Source organism: Hemicordylus capensis, chromosome 3, assembly GCF_027244095.1.
Source record: "Hemicordylus capensis ecotype Gifberg chromosome 3, rHemCap1.1.pri, whole genome shotgun sequence".
NCBI classification, from domain to species: Eukaryota; Metazoa; Chordata; class Lepidosauria; order Squamata; family Cordylidae; genus Hemicordylus; species Hemicordylus capensis.
Genome location: NC_069659.1, coordinates 92,333,307 through 92,353,928, shown reverse-complemented (window position 1 = coordinate 92,353,928; position 20,622 = coordinate 92,333,307). Strand labels below are relative to the sequence as shown.

At 44.1% G+C, this 20,622-nt stretch overlaps 1 protein-coding gene across 14 annotated transcripts in view; it reads left to right on the top strand.

The window, feature by feature from the left end:
- The window catches only part of ERG (ETS transcription factor ERG), a 189,102-nt gene that overhangs the window by 105,031 nt on the left and 63,449 nt on the right, over positions 1-20,622 (top strand). Inside the window, exon 1 of one of the 14 annotated variants that reach the window (XM_053309178.1) lies at positions 11,585-12,100. The exons of 9 other annotated variants lie outside the window; for them this stretch is intronic. Coding sequence is in view for 1 of the 5 variants with exons in the window: in XM_053309173.1 (XP_053165148.1) it covers positions 14,490-14,507 (18 nt within the window). In the remaining 4 variants the exon portion in view is untranslated. Of the gene's footprint in view, positions 1-11,584; positions 12,101-12,446; positions 12,454-14,350; positions 14,508-14,552; positions 14,976-20,622 lie in introns of those variants that run through there. 4 more of the 14 variants (XM_053309181.1, XM_053309173.1, XM_053309176.1 and 1 more) reach the window with 4 other exon arrangements.

Genomic DNA, 20,622 nt, shown 5'->3' with positions numbered 1-20,622 from the left:
TTCCGGCTGAACGTGGTCCTTGAGGGGATGACGTATTCGGGAGCCAGGTATTGGAGAATCCGGCGGAAGCCGTTGTTCTCGACCACCTGAAACGGCTGGTCATCGGTGGAAATCATCTCCCCTATGAGGCGGGTGAGGTGATGATGGTCCACGCGAACAATACGCTGGCTGCCCGAGGACTGTGTCCACCGCTGGACGGGCAGTGTAGCCTGCCTGCTGGCTGGCACACTGCCGCTGCCCGCCCTAGTGGCAGATGCACAAGGCGCACTAGCGCTGCCAGCCTGTCCCCTGAGACCTGGGTGGTGACGCTCTATGTGTCTCCACATAGGCGTCGTACCCAGGTGCGCAGGGTCCCTTCCACGGCTGACAAGCATCCTGCAGTGGACACAGCGGGCGTGGAATGGGTCATCTTGAGGGACCTCAAAATGCACCCATGCACCACTGCCCTTGGCCTCCTGCGCCCTGGGCGCCGTCCTAGGCCGTTTCTCGCAGGGTGGCTGCAGTCCTGGGGGGGGCGGCCGCCGCTGCCTGCCCACTGCTGCCACCCAACCCGCCCCTTCCACCCTCCACAGCGGAGGAAGGGCCCGGCTGAACTGGCATCGGAGAGGCAGGCCTCTCCTCCACCACCTCGCCAGACCGCTCCCCACCAGAGTGTCGGGCTTCACGAGGGGGGGCCCCACTGAGCGGCGAAAGGATAGGGGGAAGGGGCCCCAGAGGGAGGGAGAACCTGGCTGCATCGCTGCCAGCCGCACGGTCCTCACCGCCCTCTACCTGCTCTTCCAACTCCACAGTCTCCTCCACCTCAACAACTGGCGGTAGCTCAGCAGCACCTGGTGCCGCCAGCGAGGAGGGACTCACCACAGCCCTAACGGTGCCTCTGCCTCTGCCGCGATTGGCGGCAGCAGGCGTGGGGAACTGAATCCTGCGCACCAAAGATGGGGCCGGAGCAAAGAATTCTCCAATGGGGAGAACTGGGGTGTCCTCAGGCTCCCCGCGTCCTCTCCCTCCCCGTGCCGCAGGCGCACCCCGCACCTGGCCTCTCCCACCTCTGCCTGCCAGCCTTGAGCGAGCCCTGCCCGCCACACGGCGCTCAGACATGCTGCTAGGTCAGAAGGAGGGAGACTTTAGGAGGAAGGCCAGAGACAGGGTCAAAAAAATAATTTGGAGGGGCTTAGGGGCCAAAAAAAAGGCAGCTGATTTGGAGACGGCGGGGGGGGGGAAGTTTGTTTTTAAAAAAGGAAGCCAATTGGGGGGAAAGGAAGACTTTTTGATGGGGGGAAGCCAATTGAAGTGAGGGGGAGGGTGTCCTTTTAGAATTTGGGACTCGGGAGTCAACCAAGCCAATTGGGGAGATGGGTCTGGGAGGGTTTTTTTTAAAAATAGGGGGTTAAAGGGTGGACCCCTGGTGTGGGTGGCACGGGCAGTTGGGTGGAGTAGTTGTGGTGTGGGTGGCAAGTTTTTAACTTTTTTGGGGGGGAGAGTGGATGGGGGGAGGGCACAGCACCTACCGGGGGTGGGGGAGGGACGCAGTCAACGCTTGGGAACCTGCAGATCAAAGGAGGAAACCCTTATTTAGTGAACTGGAACACAAAGTGTGGGTTCTGGGGGGTGGTTCTCAAGTAATGCTCCTGTGGGGGGGAGCATCAAACTCAATGCAGCCTATTTAGTGACTCTAAATTGCACACAACCACAACCAGAACCCAGTCACACCTAAACAGAGGTTGAACCCACCCACTCTTTGACTCTGCCCGCCCAATGCCATGGCAAGCAAGCAGCAGCAAACACTTGATGGCAGCATCATGGATTGAACATCATCATCATATGTGTGTATTGGCCCAGCATGTAGTGGCAGCATCAGAACCCAGGACCCCACTCAGACTGCCCCAGAGGCAAGGAAGCACTCTGGCATGGCAGTGGCCCAGCATGTAGTGGCAGCATCCGATCCCCTGACCCCACTCAGACTGCCCCAGAGGCAAGGAAGCACTCTGGCATGGCATTGGCCCAGCATGTAGTGGCAGCATCCGATCCCCTGACCCCACTCAGACTGCCCCAGAGGCAAGGAAACACTCTGGAAGAAGGCACCTGTTCAAAAACCACCTGCAAGACGCATGCAATGCAACGCAACACACAGCAGCAGCAATTTCTTTATTGGGCATGAAGACACAAGTTACAACGGTACATCTCCTCTCCCTCCTCCCCACACCCAAATGCATTTCAAGATAGGGGTGTCCCTATTTAAAACCGCCAGCTAGGGAGAGAAAGGGGGCAACAAAAGGTGCACAATTGCACACGCACTAACCCCTCTTCTTCCGGTCCTTCTCCTGCCGCTCACTGCTGGTCACGGATGCGCCGCCAACAGCCAACCCCCTGGGCTGGGACACAACAGGGCGGCCGCACGAGGCACAGGCAACCGGGGTAGTTCAACGATGGAGGGGCAGAAGTGAGGAGACCACACTATTTATGTGTTGTTGCTCAACTCACCCCCAAGCAGAGACAAATGAAATAAAACAACTTTCAAAAGAAAAATAACCGATGGCGGGGACCTCCAGGTGAGGTCGGAGGTAGGATACTGTGTGGCTGCAGCTGTGGGAGGAAGAAGAAGTGAAGGGATGAGGAGAGAGAAAGAGAGAGAGAGAGGAAGAAGAGAGGAGGAGCTGTAATGTAGCAGCAGGGAGGGGGATTCGGGTGTGGGAGGAGGACAGCAGCAGCAGCGGTGACGGTCCCAAGAGGGGGAGAGACCAACAGAGGGTGTTTGGGGGGTGGAGTGTGTTTCAGGGGGTCTGGGGTATGTAGCGGGGAGTCGGGGGGCAAGAGGGGGAGAGACCAACAGAGGGTGTTTGGGAGGTGGAGTGTGTTTCAGGGGGTCTGGGGTATGTAGCGGGGAGTCGGGGGGCAAGAGGGGGAGAGACCAGAGGGTGTTTGGGAGGTGGAGTGTGTTTCAGGGGGTCTGGGGTATGTAGCGGGGAGTCAGGGGGGCAAGAGGGGGAGAGACCAACAGAGGGTGTTTGGGGGGTGGAGTGTGTTTCAGGGGGTCTGGGGTATGTAGCAGGGAGTCAGGGGGGCAAGAGGGGGAGAGACCAACAGAGGGTGTTTGGGGGGTGGAGTGTGTTTCAGGGGGTCTGGGGTATGTAGCAGGGAGTCGGGGGCAAGAGGGGGAGAGACCAACAGAGGGTGTTTGGGGGGTGGAGTGTGTTTCAGGGGGTCTGGGGTATGTAGCAGGGAGTCGGGGGGCAAGAGGGGGAGAGACCAGAGGGCAGGGTGTGTTTTGGGGGGATTAGTATGCGTCAAGGGGGATGAATCTGGGTGGGAGGGGGCAGGCAGGGCAGGAGTGGAGGAGGAGGAGGTGGCAGTGGGGGGAGTGGGTTTCTGGAGGGGAGGGAGGGGGGAAGCTGGGAGCAGAGGGCCACACAGAGAGGGGAACAATCAATGAATCAATCAAAGCAAACCAAACAATATGAAAAAAAGTCCAAAAAAAAAACACACCTGGGAACAATGGGCAGAAAGTCTGGGGGGGGGGGGGAGAGGAACCAACAACAACCAGCAGGGAGGAATGGGACACACACACAGCAAAACCAGAACCAAAAGAAGCTAATTGATTTCACACAAAAAACCAAAGTAACTAAGACAGGACTCAACAGGCAGCAGCAGCAGCACCAGGGAGGATGGGGAACAACACTCAGTCTGGGTGGGAGGGGGCAGGCAGGGCAGGAGTGGAGGAGGAGGAGGAGGCAGTGGGGGGAGTGGGTTTCTGGAGGGGAGGGAGGGGGTAAGCTAGGAGCAGGACCACACAGGGGAACAATCAAATTTGAATCAAAACAATCTATACACAAAGTAAAAAAAAGGAAACCAAAGGGCAGCCAGAAAGTCTCAGGGCGGGGGGGGGGGGGTAACAACTACCAGGGGGAGGGACTGGGGGAGTGGGTGGGACACACACAGGGAGCAAAACCAAAACCAGAACCTAATTCCACAAAGAAATCCAAAGAATGCAAGGCTCAACAGGCAGCAGCACAGGAGGGAAACAATCTTATCTGGGTGGGAGGGAGGGAGGGAGGGGGGGAAGCTAGGAGCAGGGCCAGAGGGGAACAAATTAACAATCAAAATCAGAACACAAGGAATCAAATTGCAGCAATAATATAAACTAAATCCTCAGAAACACAACTCAGACAGGCAGCCAGCAATAACAATAGCAGAAGTTATTAATTAAAAACCAAAATCAGCAAATATATAAATTTACACAGAAGCAATAATTGAATGAAACTCAAAAAGTGGAACAAAAGTCAGGCAAGGCACAAAAACAGGAAAGCAATGCAGAAGATGGGGGTGGGGGTGGGGAGGAGGGAAAGCCAAAACTTTGGGAGAAGGGTTGAGAGAGAAAGGGTGAAGAGAACAGAAAACACAACAGGAAAAGTTGGAAAAAGTTGAGGGGAAAGTATTAAAGAGGTTTGGACAGAGACAGACAGAGGGCAGATGGACAAGGTGGCACACAACAACACACAGAGAGAGCAGAGAGACAGACACACACTAATGTGACACACAGTCAGCAGGGACTCACAGCAGACACCAGCAGCAAAAGAGCAAGCAAGGTCTCAGAGATGATCCCACAACTGCAGCCAAGAGAAGTTTCCAGAGAAGAGGCTTGGGTTTATATAGGTTTGAAATTCCCTCCTTTGGGAGCCCCCACCTTTGCACTCCCCCCACGGCCAACAGGGTGCCAGCTCTCAACAGTGCAACAGCCAAGCAGCCTACCAGACCAAAGGACTCATTCTGGCCAATCAAAGGATCAATAGCGCAGCCAATACAATGCCTGAAAATAGCATCACAAAATGGATGCTAGGAGCAAAAGTTTCAGGAATGAGCCACAAAATGGAGGACACACTTCAAACTTTAAAGGGACACTCCACTGACTCCAGAGACTCAATTGAACTCCCGAACCGGTTCGGGAAACCCGAGCCGGTTCGGAGCCGAACCGACTCGGATTCGGTCCGGATCGGTCCCAGAAGGGCCCGATTCGGTCCGGGACCGAACCGCCGGATCCGGACCGGTTCGGGACGAACCGGTCCGGATCCGGACCGAACCGCACATCACTACTCATGACATAAGTTATCCACCAGAGCAACCAGTGCAGTTTCAGTCTCAGAAACAGGACAAAAGCCAGTTTGAAAAGTGTCAAGACAGTTTGTTTCATCTAGGAACCCCTCCAGCTTGAGCACCTTTCCCAAGAATGACAAATTGGAGAGCAGCCAATTTTTGTCACAGTTTACAGGGTCAAGAGATAGCTTCTTAAGCAGGGGCCTGATAGCAAAATTTCCCCCAGCAGTGAAGCACTCCTGAACAGTCATCCAGTGCCTCCCACCAGCTGCCTTTACCATCTAGGTTGTGCATACAGGTGGAGAACCTCACACTCCCAAGGATCCTGTCCACATCTTCAGGCAAAACAAGCTGAAAAGAATCCCAAACAGGGCAAGGAGATGCCACTGGTACACCCTCTGGAACTGTCCATGTGGATTCCAAGTCATGGCAGTTGTGAGCAATTTTATCTGCGAAGTGCTTTGCAAACCAGTCACAGCGGGCTGCAGAGATATCCTCTAAGGATCTAGCGGGCCACAAACACAACAGGCCCCACACTGTCCACTGGACAGCTCCCTGCACACAGTGGTGGCAGAAAAGTGATTTCTCTTTGGAATAAGCACTGGAAAAGGATGTCCTCCCTCTGAAGTAGGATTTAAGTCAGTACTGAGGCATGTGCAGCACAGTCTTATACCTTTTTACCTGGAATCCTATTGATTTAAAGGATTTAGAGGCCTTTCTCCAACAGCCTCTGCTTTTAGGTGACATGGCATTTTCAGCTGCAGTGCCCTGGTGTTGTAATGTTATCCCCAGAGATACTTTCTTGATGCCTACTCTCATTTTCAGTGTCTGGCAAAGCCCTTTTTATTTTCCCAGGCTTTTAAAAATGATAACATAGTTGGTTTTATTCTGACACCTTATATATTGTTTTTAATTCATTGTTACTGATGTTTTATTGTGTTGCTTTACAGACAGTTCCATTTTACTGTTAAAGTTCGTTTAATGTAATGAAGCTGTTCTCACTAAGCCGAGCCCAGGCTTAGGCAGCCAAGCCTGGGCAAACCGCTGGGATCCACGGGGATCCTGGTGGTGCTGCAGCGGCAAACCCAGCTCTGAAGCCCAGCTGTTGGCTGAGGTTAAGGGTACAAATGCTCCTGGCTCCTGGGATCGTGTGTCAGTACAAGCTGCTTGTAACTTGTGCTGACACAGAGGCGGGCGCCAAGAGCATCCATTCCCTGGAATCCCCCAGTCCACTGTGCTCGGTGCATGGTGCACTGCGGGATACTCAGAGGCTGGGATAACAAGACCCGGCCTCTCTTTACCCAAGCTGCTCCCACCAGCTTTGGTCGTGTGGATGCATGGCTTGCATGCCACAGGGGCTGCACATGATCATCTGGGGAAAGGTAGGTTGAACCCTGTCAGCAAACGCAGTCATGAGTATAGCCCCAATATGTGGTAACTGGTGCTCTAGGAATACTCTGTACCAAAGGGCAGGATACAACTCTAGAAACAAACAAACAAACAAACAAACTTTGTGTACTGTGCTCTCTGCTCTTCTACTGCCATACAATGTTTATTCGCAAGCATCTTCAGATCGTGGTTTCTATTTCCTCCTTTTCTCTTTACTTACCTTTTATATTTGGACTGCCAGCTGTTTGAGACTATAATGCTTCATTGTATATCTAGTACCATTCAGCCATTACCTCATCTGTTTGAAAGTCAGTAAGAAATACTTCTGTGTAGTAGTGAAGTGGTTAGCCACTTGGCTTGGCCTTTTTGCAAGGAGAGTTACCATACGAGCAGCATACATTCCTGGCAGAGATTCGTGTGATATTGAGATACTTCATTAATAGGATTGATGCATATGATGAACTGCTTCATATATTTGCTTCGTGTACATCTGCTAATTAGGCAAAGAGGCATTCTAAAAGGGGTAGTTTTGCAGGCAGATAGCAGTTTTCCCAAATTATCCCAGCATGGTGTCTTTTCTAGTGGCTATTTTCTGGTTTTGTCTGTTTGTGTTTGACTATAAGTTTATGTTTCCGACAGAGAAGCCATCTTTTAATTTATTTTGCGATGTACTGTGCTTTACAAACATGTTTGTTGAAAAGTGATATAGGAGAGCCAGTGTGGTGTAGTGGTTAGAGTGCTGGACTAGGACCGGGGAGACCCGTGTTCAGATCCTCATTCAGCCATAAAACTAGCTGGGTGACTCTGGGCCAGTCACTTCTCTCTCAGCCTAACCTACTTCACAGGGTTGCTGTGAAAGAGAAACTCAAGTATGTAGTACACCGCTCTGGGCTCCTTGGAGGAAGAGTGGGATATAAATGTAAAAATAATAATAATAATGGTCAATAACGTGAAACTATTCAACACCAATGAAAGAAAGCAGGCCTACAAGAAAAAACAAGTCAAGACCCGAGCAGAACAATGGAAAAAGAAGCCACTGCATGGTCAATATTTGCACAATATAAGTGGAAAATCAAACATCACCAAGACCTGGCAATGGCTTAAGAATGGTTACTTGAAGAAAGAAACAGAGGGTTTAATACTGGCTGCACAAGAACAGGCACTAAGAACAAATGCAATAAGAGCAAAAGTAGAAAAATCCACAACAAACAGCAAGTGCCGCCTTTGTAAAGAAGCAGATGAAACAGTGGACTACCTAATCAGCTGTTGTAAAAAGATCGCACAGACTGACTACAAACAAAGGCATGACAAGGTAGCCGGGATGATACACTGGGACATCTGCAAAAAATACAAGCTACCTGTAGCCAAAAATTGGTGGAACCATACAATTGAAAAAGTGGTAGAAAATTAAGATGTAAAAATATTATGGGACTTACGACTACAAACAGACAAACATCTGCCACATAATACACTAGATATAACTGTAGTTGAGAAGAAAGAAAAACAAGTTAAAATAATCAACATAGCAATACCAGGGATAGCAGAACAGAAGAAAAAGAAATAGAAAAAATAACAAAATACAAAGATCTACAAATTGAAATTAAAAGGCTGTGGCAGAAACAGACCAAAATAATCCCAGTGGTAATTGGTGCCCTGGGTGCAGTTCCAAAAGACCTTGAAGAGCACCTCAACACCATAGGGGCCACAGAAATCACCACCAGCCAGTTACAAAAAGCAGCTTTACTGGGAACAGCCTATATTCTGCGACTATATCTGTAACAATTGACAATAAAATTCAGCCATCCCAGGTCCTTGGAAAGGACTTGATGTCTGGATAAAACAAACCAGTCAATAATACCTGTCTGACTGTGTAAACAAGAAATAATAATATACAAATATATGTTTCTTCATAATCATCATATTGCATCTGTGGCACCTGACATTGTGGAAGTGTTACTCAGTGGCCTCCATGGAGCTACTGTAGTGTATTTTTATTATTTATTACATTTTATGAAGTGACCCTCATTTGGGCATACAATATAAAATATATGATCAACTGTATCATCAGGTGACTGGCAGCCTTTTAAAATGTGAACTAAAGTAGTAGTTGACAACTGTCAAGGATCTGTCTAAAATTTGCTTGGGAGGCTTGTGCTCTGTACTGTCATAAGTTCATTTATATAAGTTGTTTACATAGGGAACGAATTAAGTTTTTTGACCTGCTTAGTCAGTACAAAAGAGGAAGTCTTATAGAAATGTCTGGAGAAAGCTTGATAAGGATATAATTATCCCCAAGCCCAGGGATGTATTTAGCTTGAAAGATGTATGTAAGAAGACCAGTGGAACTTCTTATCTATGCACTGCTTTTATTTTGCCATGTTTCTGAAGTAGGAAAAAAACTTTGCTCATAAACTATCACTTGTAATCTGGCAAAGTATTAGAAGTGTGGTTTTATTTATCCGCAGCACTCAAACTGCATTTCCAAAACAGACTTTAAAGAAGATTCCTGGGAATGAAATGGTCTCTAGGTGTCTCCACACACCCTGGAAATCATTTGGATGTATGCAGTGCACTTTTTGTCTCTGGCAATCTGCCCCTAATTGTTTGAAGTCATTTATAAAGGGAACTTTGAAGGCATAAATTACATGTACCTTTCTAATTTTTCAACACTAACACCTTCTCTATTTTAAACAATGCATACTTTTTAGACTATTTCAAATGAAAAGCTAGTGCATATTTAATTTATAAAACAAATCACATAGAAAGCTACAGAAAGGCAAAGGTATCTCAAATCTTCTGGACCAGAAACTGGATTAGAAGAGTCAAATAATTTTGTTCCAATGGATTTGGGACACAGCCAATTATTCTATAACTCTGTCCAGAAATGGCAGGTTGGGATTGCAACTAGGGACTATCTATCTCTATTCAATGACTTTTAAAAGGGAAGCCAGGTATCCTCTCCGGAGAAATTGGTGTCCTGTCAGCATCAGTGGCAGAAACCAGTTAAAATTGATCCAGTCAATCACTTGATTATGACACCTCCAGAAAAGATACTGTTGTAGCTGTGGCATTCACATTGAGAAAGGTCTGAGCAATTTCACCATGAAGTGTCTTCTTAGACTTAATGTCGGCTGTAATCTAACCCCCAGTGGTACATAATTAAGTCCTACTGATTTCAGTGGACCTTAAGCATGCACAGCTGTTTTGTTGGGTTACATCATAGATAGGATGAATAAAAATGACAGTCCTCAGAGGCCAATCCCATATTGTTTTTGCAGGCAAAAATAAATAAATAAATAAAAACTCCAGCCAAGGACTAGAAAACCAATGATTTCTAGAAAACAAAAAAATTCCAGCCAAGGACTAGAAAGTGATTGTAGAAACCATTGATTATATGAAAGGTACTTATGGGGACTTTATGTAAGAGAGAGTTGTTTGTTTGCTGTAATTGTAAATTACAGAGCCAAAGATCAAATGCCTTATGACAAAAATGTGCCACAAAAGTGGGGCTCAGCAGATCCAGATGGGTTGAGGGAGGCACTAGAGAATCTGCCTGACAATGAATTTTCCAAAGGGTTGTTAAGGGTCAGTTTACTTTGAAATAATAAAAGAGGATATGTCTTCTTTTCCAGTTATAAGGTAACATTTCAAAATGAAGACCTCAGTAAATTAGGATGTATGATCTCAAAAACCTAGTGATTATTTTGTATCTTACCTTTTGGCTTTTGTACATATTCTTATTATTAAAATCAGGTTTCAGCAAGTACTGTATAGCCCTTACAGTCTAATATTATTTATTTATTTATTACATTTATAGATCGCCCCATCCAAAGGCTCTGGGCAGTGCACAAGTTTAAAAAGATATAAAAACAAACACCATTTAAAACACACTTCTTAAAACAATATAAAAACAATTTTAAAACAATTAAAAACCTTTAAAAACTAATTAAAATACTAAAAACAATTTTAAAACATTGGAAGGCCAGGCCAAACAAGAAAGTTTTTAGGGCTCTCTTAAAGACATTAAGAGGCCTCACTTAAAGGCCTTTAAGGTCTTACTCAAAGGTGCATGAAGTTCTCTTGGCTTTTATCACAAATCTGTGATACTTATACATTTCCACTTCTTAGAGTTGCCTGACTTGGTGAAGTTCAGGAGACAGTAGTGGCTGGTGCAGGCACGGCCGGGGAGGGGGCAGTGAGAGGCACCTTTAAGTGTAAATTAATAGGTGCTTACCTCCACTACCACCACACCTGAATGCAGCTTTGAGCAGCAGCACTCACCTCCGCCACTCTCCTGGCCTCCGCAGAGCTGATCCCCCACCAGCAACCAGGTGAATGGCGGAGGTGATCCCCTGCCACAGGGGGTGCTGGATGGCACGCTGCTGCTTGAAGCAGCATCCAGGTGCAGCGGTAGCAGAAGTAAGCACCTATTAATATACACTTAAAGGTGCCTCTTGCTGCCTCCCCCCACCCGACAACGCCTGTACCAGCTGCGACTCTCAGAAGATATGAAACATTTCTATATCTTGTTACACATACTGCATGGTCCAAGATATATGTAAGATAATAATTCTTCTATATTAGTCCCAGTTCTGACTAGGTTGGGGAGCAAGTCAACTATGTGCACAAACTATGTTTTTTTTAAAGCAAGGGTTAAACCCAAGTACTGTCTGCTAGAGATGTGCAAAACTATTCAAGTTCAAATCAGTTTGAGCTCAAAATGGGCTGTTTTGAGTGTTTTGAAATCTAAATGAAAAGCCTTTAAAATAAAGGGCCTGTTTCAAACTTGAAACAAAATGATCCCATGTCGAGCTTGAATCATTTTGAGTGTTGTTTCATTTTGAAGGGCTGTTTTCCCCTTGTTGATTGGTTTTCTGGAACTGGCTCCTAATTGGCTTGAGAACCCCTTGCTTCTTGGTTGGCTTGTTACTCTTCAAATCAAGCATTGCCATGGGCAACTGTGCCCCCATTGGCTGAGGGAAGGGAGCACAGAGGGGGGAGGCCAAAGGAGGCAGTTTCAAATGTATTTAAGGGGACTCTGGGCCAGAGAGAGCCCTTATGGTGCCTGTCTTGAAGAGGTCCAGTCTAATACATCAGACTGGATTGCTGGATGAAAGACTACAGCAGCACTGAGAGCAGAGTGGTGGGAGTCTGGTGGTCTGGGCTGTCTGCCTGACCCAGTGGAGAGAGAGACAGACACAGAGAGTGCCTGCTAGCTTATCTGGCTGTCTCTCTTTTTTATTCCTTTCCTTTTGCAGTGCCAACAATTGCTTTTCCTCTCTTTTTCTAATTTTATTTTAATTGTACCAGCAGCCCCAGTGGCTTTAACTGGGTGCTGCTTTGAATCCCCCCCCCGTGGATTTCTTCATCTTCTTGCCACTAGCCATCCTCCCGTAGCTTTAATAACTGAGGTGCTGTGCTGATTTTTCTTTTCTTTTGCAGCCCAAAGCTGTACCTCCTGGTGGATATTGCAGCAGCATATCTGGCCTTGTGATTAATTTGTGCTTCAGTCACTGCTCTGCTCTGCAATTTACATTCTGCTTTTGCAAGGTGTATTCAGTCAAGATGTAGCTGAAGACATTGTTCTAGGAACATAGGATATAGGAAGCTGCTAATACACTGAGTAAGACCATTGGTCCATCTAGCTCAGTATTGTCTACTGAGCCTGGCAGCAGCTTCTCCAAGGTTGTAGTAGGCAGGAATCTCTCTCAGCCCTGTCTTGGAAATGCCAGGGAGGGTATTTGGAAATTTCTGCTCTTCTCAGAGCGGCTCCATCCCCTAAGGGGAATATCTTACAGTGCTCACACATCAAGTCTACCATTCATATGCAACCAGGGCAGACCCTGCTTAGCTAAGGGAACAAGTCATGCTTGCTACCACAAGACCAGCTCTCCTCCCTAAAGGATAAGCTCTAGTTGAGCTTATAGCTATACTTGCTGATAAAGGTGCTGCTGTGGCAGCTATTGCAATGCTGAAGTAAGGAGTCATAATTGTATGTGAGAGAGCAACTTGTGCCAATGATGTCACTGCAATGCATGCACTGTGGCTGGCAGTGGATTCTGGGCCTGTGATTCTTTGTGGCCATTTTTGGACTGTGTTTGAAAAAACATGTGGTTATCTGTGTTGGGAGGGAGAGATTCCATTTTACTGTGTGCTTCTAATCTGCAGTGTTTTGTAAGGCAGAAAGGCAAAATGTTGCAAGCTGCAATACAAAACTTGTTGTGTGTGTAGTCTGTGAGTGCAGCTTGTTTTGGCCATAGGGAACAATGGGGAACTCAAAACACTCCATTGTTCCCCATTGGGAGCATCTAGGGACACCAATGTGGGTTGTGTGGTAGGGCATGATGGCTGCCTATGGATCCTATAGGGTTTGGGGGGGAGGCTAAAAATTTGTTTAAAACTACCTAATTGCCCATTTCTTTTGTGGGTTGGGTGGTAGGTAGCACCCATCGTGCCCCACCACCCAACCCATTTTGGTGTCCCTAGGAGCTACCCATGGGGAACAGTGGGGTGTTTCGAGTTCCCCATTGTTCCCAAGGCCGAAACACTCAAATTGTTTTGAGGTGGTTTCGTCAAAGCATCCGGCTTGACCGCTGTTTTGATAAATCATTTTGAGCTCGAAACGAATAACAAGATCCATTTTGGGCACATCCCTACTTTCTGTGTTGTCTTAAGATTTGCTTTTTGTTTTTACTCCTCAAAGTATTTTCCATACAAACCACTTTTTGCTGAAAAAGCATAATGCAAAATATAACGTAACCTCAATAGACATAGTCATGTCAAAGGGATTAAATCAGTAGTAATATTCTTAGCAATTAACCATCATGAGAATCCATGAGAATCCTGCTATCTCAAAGCAGCATGTAGAACCTCAACCTGAAGGCCACCAGTAAGGAAATTGGTTTTAGCCAGCTTAATGGGAAATAAATAAAAGAAGTCAAACAGTTAAGTGAAGCAAGACTTTCTACTATCTAAAGTGCACAGCTTTTGCATCAATTAATATATCAATGTGAAAACTTGTTTTCATAATGAAAATATTCTATTATTACAAGTGTTGGATGTAAGAGCAGCCTACACTATAAAAGCTCAGCATATTGAAAAGTGGTGTAGTAGTAGTAGTAGTAGTAGTAGCAGCAGCAGCATTCAAAATGATGTAAAGGTATACTGAATCAGACCAGCACATGCAAATAGCGTGAGGTGAGAAGGTTGGAGCCAGCATTGCCCTTCATTCTGTCTCCAGGAGGTCAATGTGTGGGCACTTTGGCAATAGCAGATCCAGTACATGCCGCTACTCTACTGTTAATTCAACATTCTTTAAGAACAATATCACATTGTCAATATTATGTTCTTTTATTATTTAGAACATAAATTGACCTCTGAAGGCACATACAGTTTTCCCTGAGGCCTAGCTCCCCAAACACACACACCTTCCGGATGTCCTACACTGATGCTTGCTTTATCACAAATAGGCATATTAAAATAGATTTGGAAGGATATAGGGAGCAGGTACCAGGCAACAATCTAATGGAAAGATTCCATTAGGCACACTGCCTGTGACTGATGTCAGTTAGGTTGCAGCAGTTTACCCCAAGCTTAATTTTGGCCCTAAATCTGTAATTCTCTAGGGAGCCCCATATCAAATTTGGCCCAGTTCATGCGACATCTGCATCCTGCTTCAGTGCGGCAGACCATATTTACTGCATATCATATCACACCTGCTGACACTGTCATAGCCAATTGACATTTAAAAAAAAAAATCTTGTAGCTGCATATCGTCAAGAAAAACAACATTGTTTTAGGGCCTCTTATCTCTTAGCTCCCAAATATCCTGTTTCTTCAAACTGCAGTAGCCAGGACCAATAGAAACCTCTTCCTGCCACTGGCTGACTTCATTTCCCAGAGTTAGCACAATCTCATCCGCTCCAAATAACTTCATCAAAACTTCTTTCTGGTCAGAGTGAAGCAATAATTATTATTGACAATTATTAGCTATCAATAAGATAGATCACATTATGGCGAGCACTATTAAGGTAAGAAAGGGAATGCCTTTTTGTTAGACTTTTTGGGGAGTAATATTCTTTCATTTCCTTTCTAGCAGCAATAAGGTAGAATTGGGCAACACCCCCATGGCCACAATAGAGGACAAGAAGATTTCCTTTGTACTGCCTAGTAAATTTCCTTTTTCCTACTCCTGTCCACAAGGCTTAAAAACTTGAAACTAAAAAAAAAATGGTGTTTTTTAAAATTCGATGCTGTGGATTATACTTGCAAAGCCCTTTGAGGGGAAGACCTTGTGAATTTTCTTGTTGGCATCATTTTAAACAAATCTGGATATTTATCTGAGCTAGGCTCTGGACTGCTATAAGGGGTGGGAAGTAATTTATTGAGAATTTGAACTTTTTATTTAGTATGTCCTTTATTGGTATACAAACATATAGGTATACACAAAGAGACACCAGCTATCAATTTACTCTCATAGTTATTATTGTTTTGTTTTTGTAGGTAATTTATTTAATATTCAAGAACTTTAAGTGATGCTTATTGTTTAATTTTGGTGATTATTCAGTTGAAGTTTTGGGTTTTTCCTTTTTTTGTTTAAATTTGAGAGTTCATAAACTGACAGATTTTTATTAAACAGTTTCTCAGCATTATTCTTAGTTGCTACTTAAAATAACCATGCAAGGTGACACTTTGCTGAGGTTTGAAGTACTGTATTTTGTTGTTCAGCTAAAAATAAATGGTTTATGCCTGTGTAATATTCATTTTCAGTAGTTTGTAGTTACAGATATGGCAATAAGATCTGATTAATAATTGAAGAAAGACACCATGTGTAATTTAAAGCCTGATGAAAATGGAACAGGATTTATATTAATGAAGAATTCTACATGACAATGGTTATACATAGGTTCATAAGCATTAACTGCTTTTATACTTCCTTCAGACTGGAGGATTATATATAATCATAGCAACAAAACTAGAACTCAGTTTAAGCTGGAGTCTGATTTCGCATTAATGAAATAATGAATGCTTTACTTAATTTTGTAAGATCATTTGATATTATTTATTAGTTTTTTGTATTCCCAAATATTGGAAAATTTTGTCTGAAGAGAACTTAACTTGTATGGTTTGAAAGATGATTTCTTTCTCTTTTATAGTCAGGGATGTTTTTATTGCTCTCTCTACAGAGTTCAAAATCTGAATTTGCTTTGTCTTGATGGCACAGAATTGACTATGTTAAACCCGCATTGCAAAAGCTGAATCATCTGATCTGTGTTGACTTTGTTGTCAATGTAAAGGTGTTTAGGAACTTGTAGATCAAGCTTTGGTCTGAAAATAGTTTGCTGTACTTAGGCTGCAATGTAGTTTGATCAAGGTGTCTTGTCTTGTGCAGAAGGAAAAACAAAAAAACCTAGCTACTGGTGCTGTTGTTCACTCTATTTATTTAAATAATTAAAATAGGTTGATGATAATCCTCAGCGGCTCTAAGTTTAAAAAAACCCACCAGTTTTGCAGGTTTGCACTTGGCAAACCTGCATGTACACTAGTCTTTTAGCCTTTTATTTATCCTTCCAAGCACATATTATGATCCAGGAAAACATTAGCAATTAATGTAAGAATGTGATATATCAGTATTATATTAGCTTATACTTCTGAGAAAGTACAGCTACGTTCAGGGGTTTTGCCAGAAAACTGTAGGAATTTGGCATTTGTTGCTCGGAAAGCTGTTCGTTATTCAGATCAACATTTTATTTACAGTAGAACATTTTGTATAATAATAATGATATAAAATGTTAATTGGTGTGAAAATAGGGAACTTCTAAAACATATTCCAGTAAGAAGATTTTTCTGTCCAAATTACATATGTTCTTATTCCATGTGGTACAATAACCATACATTATTTGAATAATTGCTTAATGCACATTATTGATGAATAATTGCTTAATGCACAGTGATGTATTTACACCTTAAAAACATGTTTCAAGTCAGCTTGGTTGTATCAGAAAATCAAAGGAGTGCTAAAGCTGCTTAAATCAAGGAGCTTTTGCTTTATTCGCATGCAAACTGAACTGTAAGAGTAAGGCATTACATATATCTGTTGGTTCAAAGTGAATCACATTGTAAGAAGTTTTATAGGCTATCTTCTTGGTTTATATAGGCATAGCACATTTTTTAAAAATAGCATTATGGCAGCTTTCTCTGAGAGAAAGCTAAAAATCCCTGTCAATTTGCATTCAGATACAATTTAGTCCCCTCCTGTATTCTACAAAAAACAACCACAGGGCTCTGTGGTCACCAGGAGTCGAAACCGACTCAACGGCACACTTTACTTTTTACTTTACATTTTAGTCTGATCTAATGTTCCAAAAAAGTATGGCTAGGCTGATAAATACTGGTGTATAATGCACTGATGATTACGTTTCAGGATATATATAGTCCTACTTCAGCACCTAGCACTCTGGGGGCTGGGATAAACATGAACTAGAAATAATAAAATATGAACTTATGAATCAATATTGGCATTGATTTGTATATGCATGCTTGCATTTATATATCATGTGTTAAATATTTAAGGCCAGACTTTGTTGCATATTTCATTGCTGAACCACTTAGTCTTGGAGTTTGATCCATTTTCTTAGGACCAGTTGGACTATTTGAAATAAATGGTTGGCATGCAGCAGCCTTAGGGACCCAGTAGATATAGCCATACTGCCTGGAGTCTGGGGTGACAGCAGGGGCAGTCTAGATAGATAGATAAAATATGTATTTCATATCTTTAAAAAAATCTGCTACTCATAAATTTTGAAGTGGGTGCAAAATGCCCCCAAACAGAAAGAAATAAAATAACAAAGTTGTTAATAAGAATAATAATTATATGGAATTTTTGCAACCTAATTAAACTGCTCCTACAAGCAAAGGAAGTTTTGTTTGAATAGCTGGGAATGTTAATGGAAATGGTCCTTTTGTTCCTCCAACACAAATTCCTCCAAAACAAATTGCAGGAGGTGAGTGTGTAGTTCAGTGATTCTAGACTCCTAGTAATCTGTATAAAATTAGCAGAAAATTCTAGTTTCCTTTTCAAATGGCAATCTTACTAACACCTAGAATAAGAATAATTATCTCAATTTTATTTTGCCAATCACCCAGAAGTGGGGGGATAAATATAAAATATAGACAAATGCCTACAGTTGGAAATTTTATTTCCAAGCAGACTCTGCTTTTTGGCTTTCCTTATGTGCTAATGATATTACAGTTAACAAGTAATAAAAGATTATTTAGTTAATACTGCATATATGGCAAATAGCTTACTGATTACCCTTGTGGATAGTTGGCTCAACCTAAACCACCTAATCTACCTCGGAACACATACACAGTCATCTTTTAATTGCTAGTTTCCTTTTTTGTGGTTGGTTGGAATGCTCTGCCATCTGAGATAAAATGTCTATATATTTTTAATGGGAATGTTTGAGGTTTTGATGTTAGTTGGAGTTATATAACTGATCACATATTGCTGTGCTGATCGCAACAATTTACATAATTTATTATCATTTAAAATTACTAACTTTCATCATTCTTTTATAGAATATATATATATATATATATATATATATATATATATATATATATATAAAGGAACCTGCCCTATATTTCTCAGACTGCACTAAATTCAGTTAAGGAAAATCAGATGGTATTGAATTTAGTGCGTTTGGAAAAGATTGTGTAGAAACGTGATTACAGTAAATGAGAATCAAGTGGCATGCAATTCTTTGTTTCTCTTCCCTTATTTTTTACTGGGGTTATTATAGACATATTTGCATGAAAACCAAGTTAGAGGTTATCACTCTTGTTGTTTAGTCCATTAAGTTGCTTTTACATAAATTTACAGGTAAATGGCAATCCCCTAAAGTTCATGGGCCTAACTCAGAAATAGTTAAGTGTGCTTAAGAGGTTGTTCACACGACTGAGTGGGGGGTGGGGTGGGGGAAGGCTTGCTAGATTCACTCCCCCCCCCCCCCAGATGACAGATCGCTGGTTTCTGGGAGCGTGGACCACGCTCCCAGACAATCAGTGCTGTGTTGCACAGTGCGCAGCCCCAGAGACTGGGACGACAGGCCCCAGCCTCCAGATATCCCACAATACACTGCACGACATGCGCGATGCGTTGGGATATTCCCCCATGCAGCTGGACTGGAAAAAGCCCACGCTCACGCACGAATAGGAAACTTCAGTTAAGAGAGCGCTCACTCCCTTAACCTCGGCTATAAGCTGGGCTAGGCGCCGCTGCCCTGCTGGGATCAGGTCCAATCCTGGCAGTTCTTATACATATCCTAACCCAGGCTAGCCTGGGTTAGGCTGTGCTTAAGAAGAGCCTATAAGTTTTATTGGGTTTAGGTAACACAGTTAGTCTCAGTAACTTTATCTGGATTTAACCCTTTGGTAAAATATTAATTGCACCTGAATCAGTGAAAGATTGCTTTGCAATCAGTGAAAGATTGCTTTACTAATAAGTGGAATAAAAGTGTCATTTAGTTTAGATGATGCATTTCTTTGATGTTATGCAGATATATGATCCTGGGCTCTTTTAAAATAAGGATCAGGGCCATGACTATTTCTAGCACAGACCACAAACATTAACATTCAACACTGCACTTTAGATTTAGGCTTGTGCCCAAAACGTTTCGGAGGCCATTATGGAGGCCTCCGAAACGTTTTAGCTCCGGGGGCCGTTTTGGTGCTTTGGCACCGGCGGGGGTAGTCCTTTAAGGGCGGGGGAGGGTGCACGCCCCTCCCGCTGCATATCCCCCACCGGCACTCCGTCACTGTTAAGCCCCTCGGAGCAGCAGTGTTCCTCCCTGCCACCCTGTTTCTGTCATCAGCCGGAAGTGGCCGGAAGAAGCAAGCGTGCGTGCGCCCATTGTGCACGCGCACCCGCACGGCAGACGGGCGCGTGCACGCCCGCAACGGGCGCACACGCGCTTGCTTCTTCCGGCCACTTCCGGCCGATGACAGAAACGGGGCAGCAGGGAGGAACGCTGCCGCCCCGAGGGGCTTAACAGTGACGGAGCGCGGGCGGGGGATATGCGGTGGGAGGGGTAAGTGCACCCTCCCCTGCCCTTAAAGGACTACCCCCGCCGGTGCCGAAGAAACTTCGTACACATCCCTATTTAGATTATATAGCAGGAAGAAATGAAGTATTTACGACACTATATATATACTATATATAGTCCCAGGTTATTTCTGATTTAATCCAGTGATGAATTTGATCCAGAAATTTGGTTTTCAGGTAAATTACATTTCCAAGTACAAAGTAAAAGATTAGAAATGTCTAGAGCCCGATTTTATTTTTACATTGAAATAATGGGAAACAGTTTGTGACAAGATAAGTCCTTGAGATTTCAACAGGCTTTGGGAAGCAGTTCACATGATTAAACTTTCCAAACATACAAGGGATCTTGGTCTGAATAATAAATAAGAAAACTCTGATGATTCAAGGGGGAAAAATGAATATTTGCGATATATTATCCAGCTAGCTGTAACTTCTGAAGTACATATGTAATTCACAGTTTTCAACCATACGGATAGTTTTCAACCATACAGTTTTATCACTACTATTAACTTAAAACATTAGCATAATTGGGATTCTTTCTTGATGTTTTGATATATTGTCAAATCCAAACAGGGTTTTATTTTCTTTTGTTTGTAATTCATAGAGTACATGTAATTGAAACAAGTGCATATTCTTAATCCCTGTCTCCATTTCCCTTCCCTTCCTCCATTATCTCCCTTGTGTCAGTGACTGAGATTCTGGGTAGTGGAACATTGGCGTTAGGGGCCCACTAGGGCTGCTGCGCACATGGCAGGCAGCCCTGACTGTGTTGTGCAACAGAGCAGTTGTGCAGTGACTTAGAACAGTGCTGACTTAAAAATGACTTAAAACATGTAAGTAGTGTTGTGCAAATGTGCAGACATTGCTTCAAGTCTGTATGCAATTGCCCTGTGGTGCAGCACCATCAGGGCTGCCCCCCATGTGTGCAGCAGTCCCTAACACTCGCCTTTTGCTGCAAAGAACATCAGCCATAATCTAGATTGTAAGTTCCTCGGGGCTGGAACATGCCCTCTTTTTCGCTGTAAAGGACCATGTACATG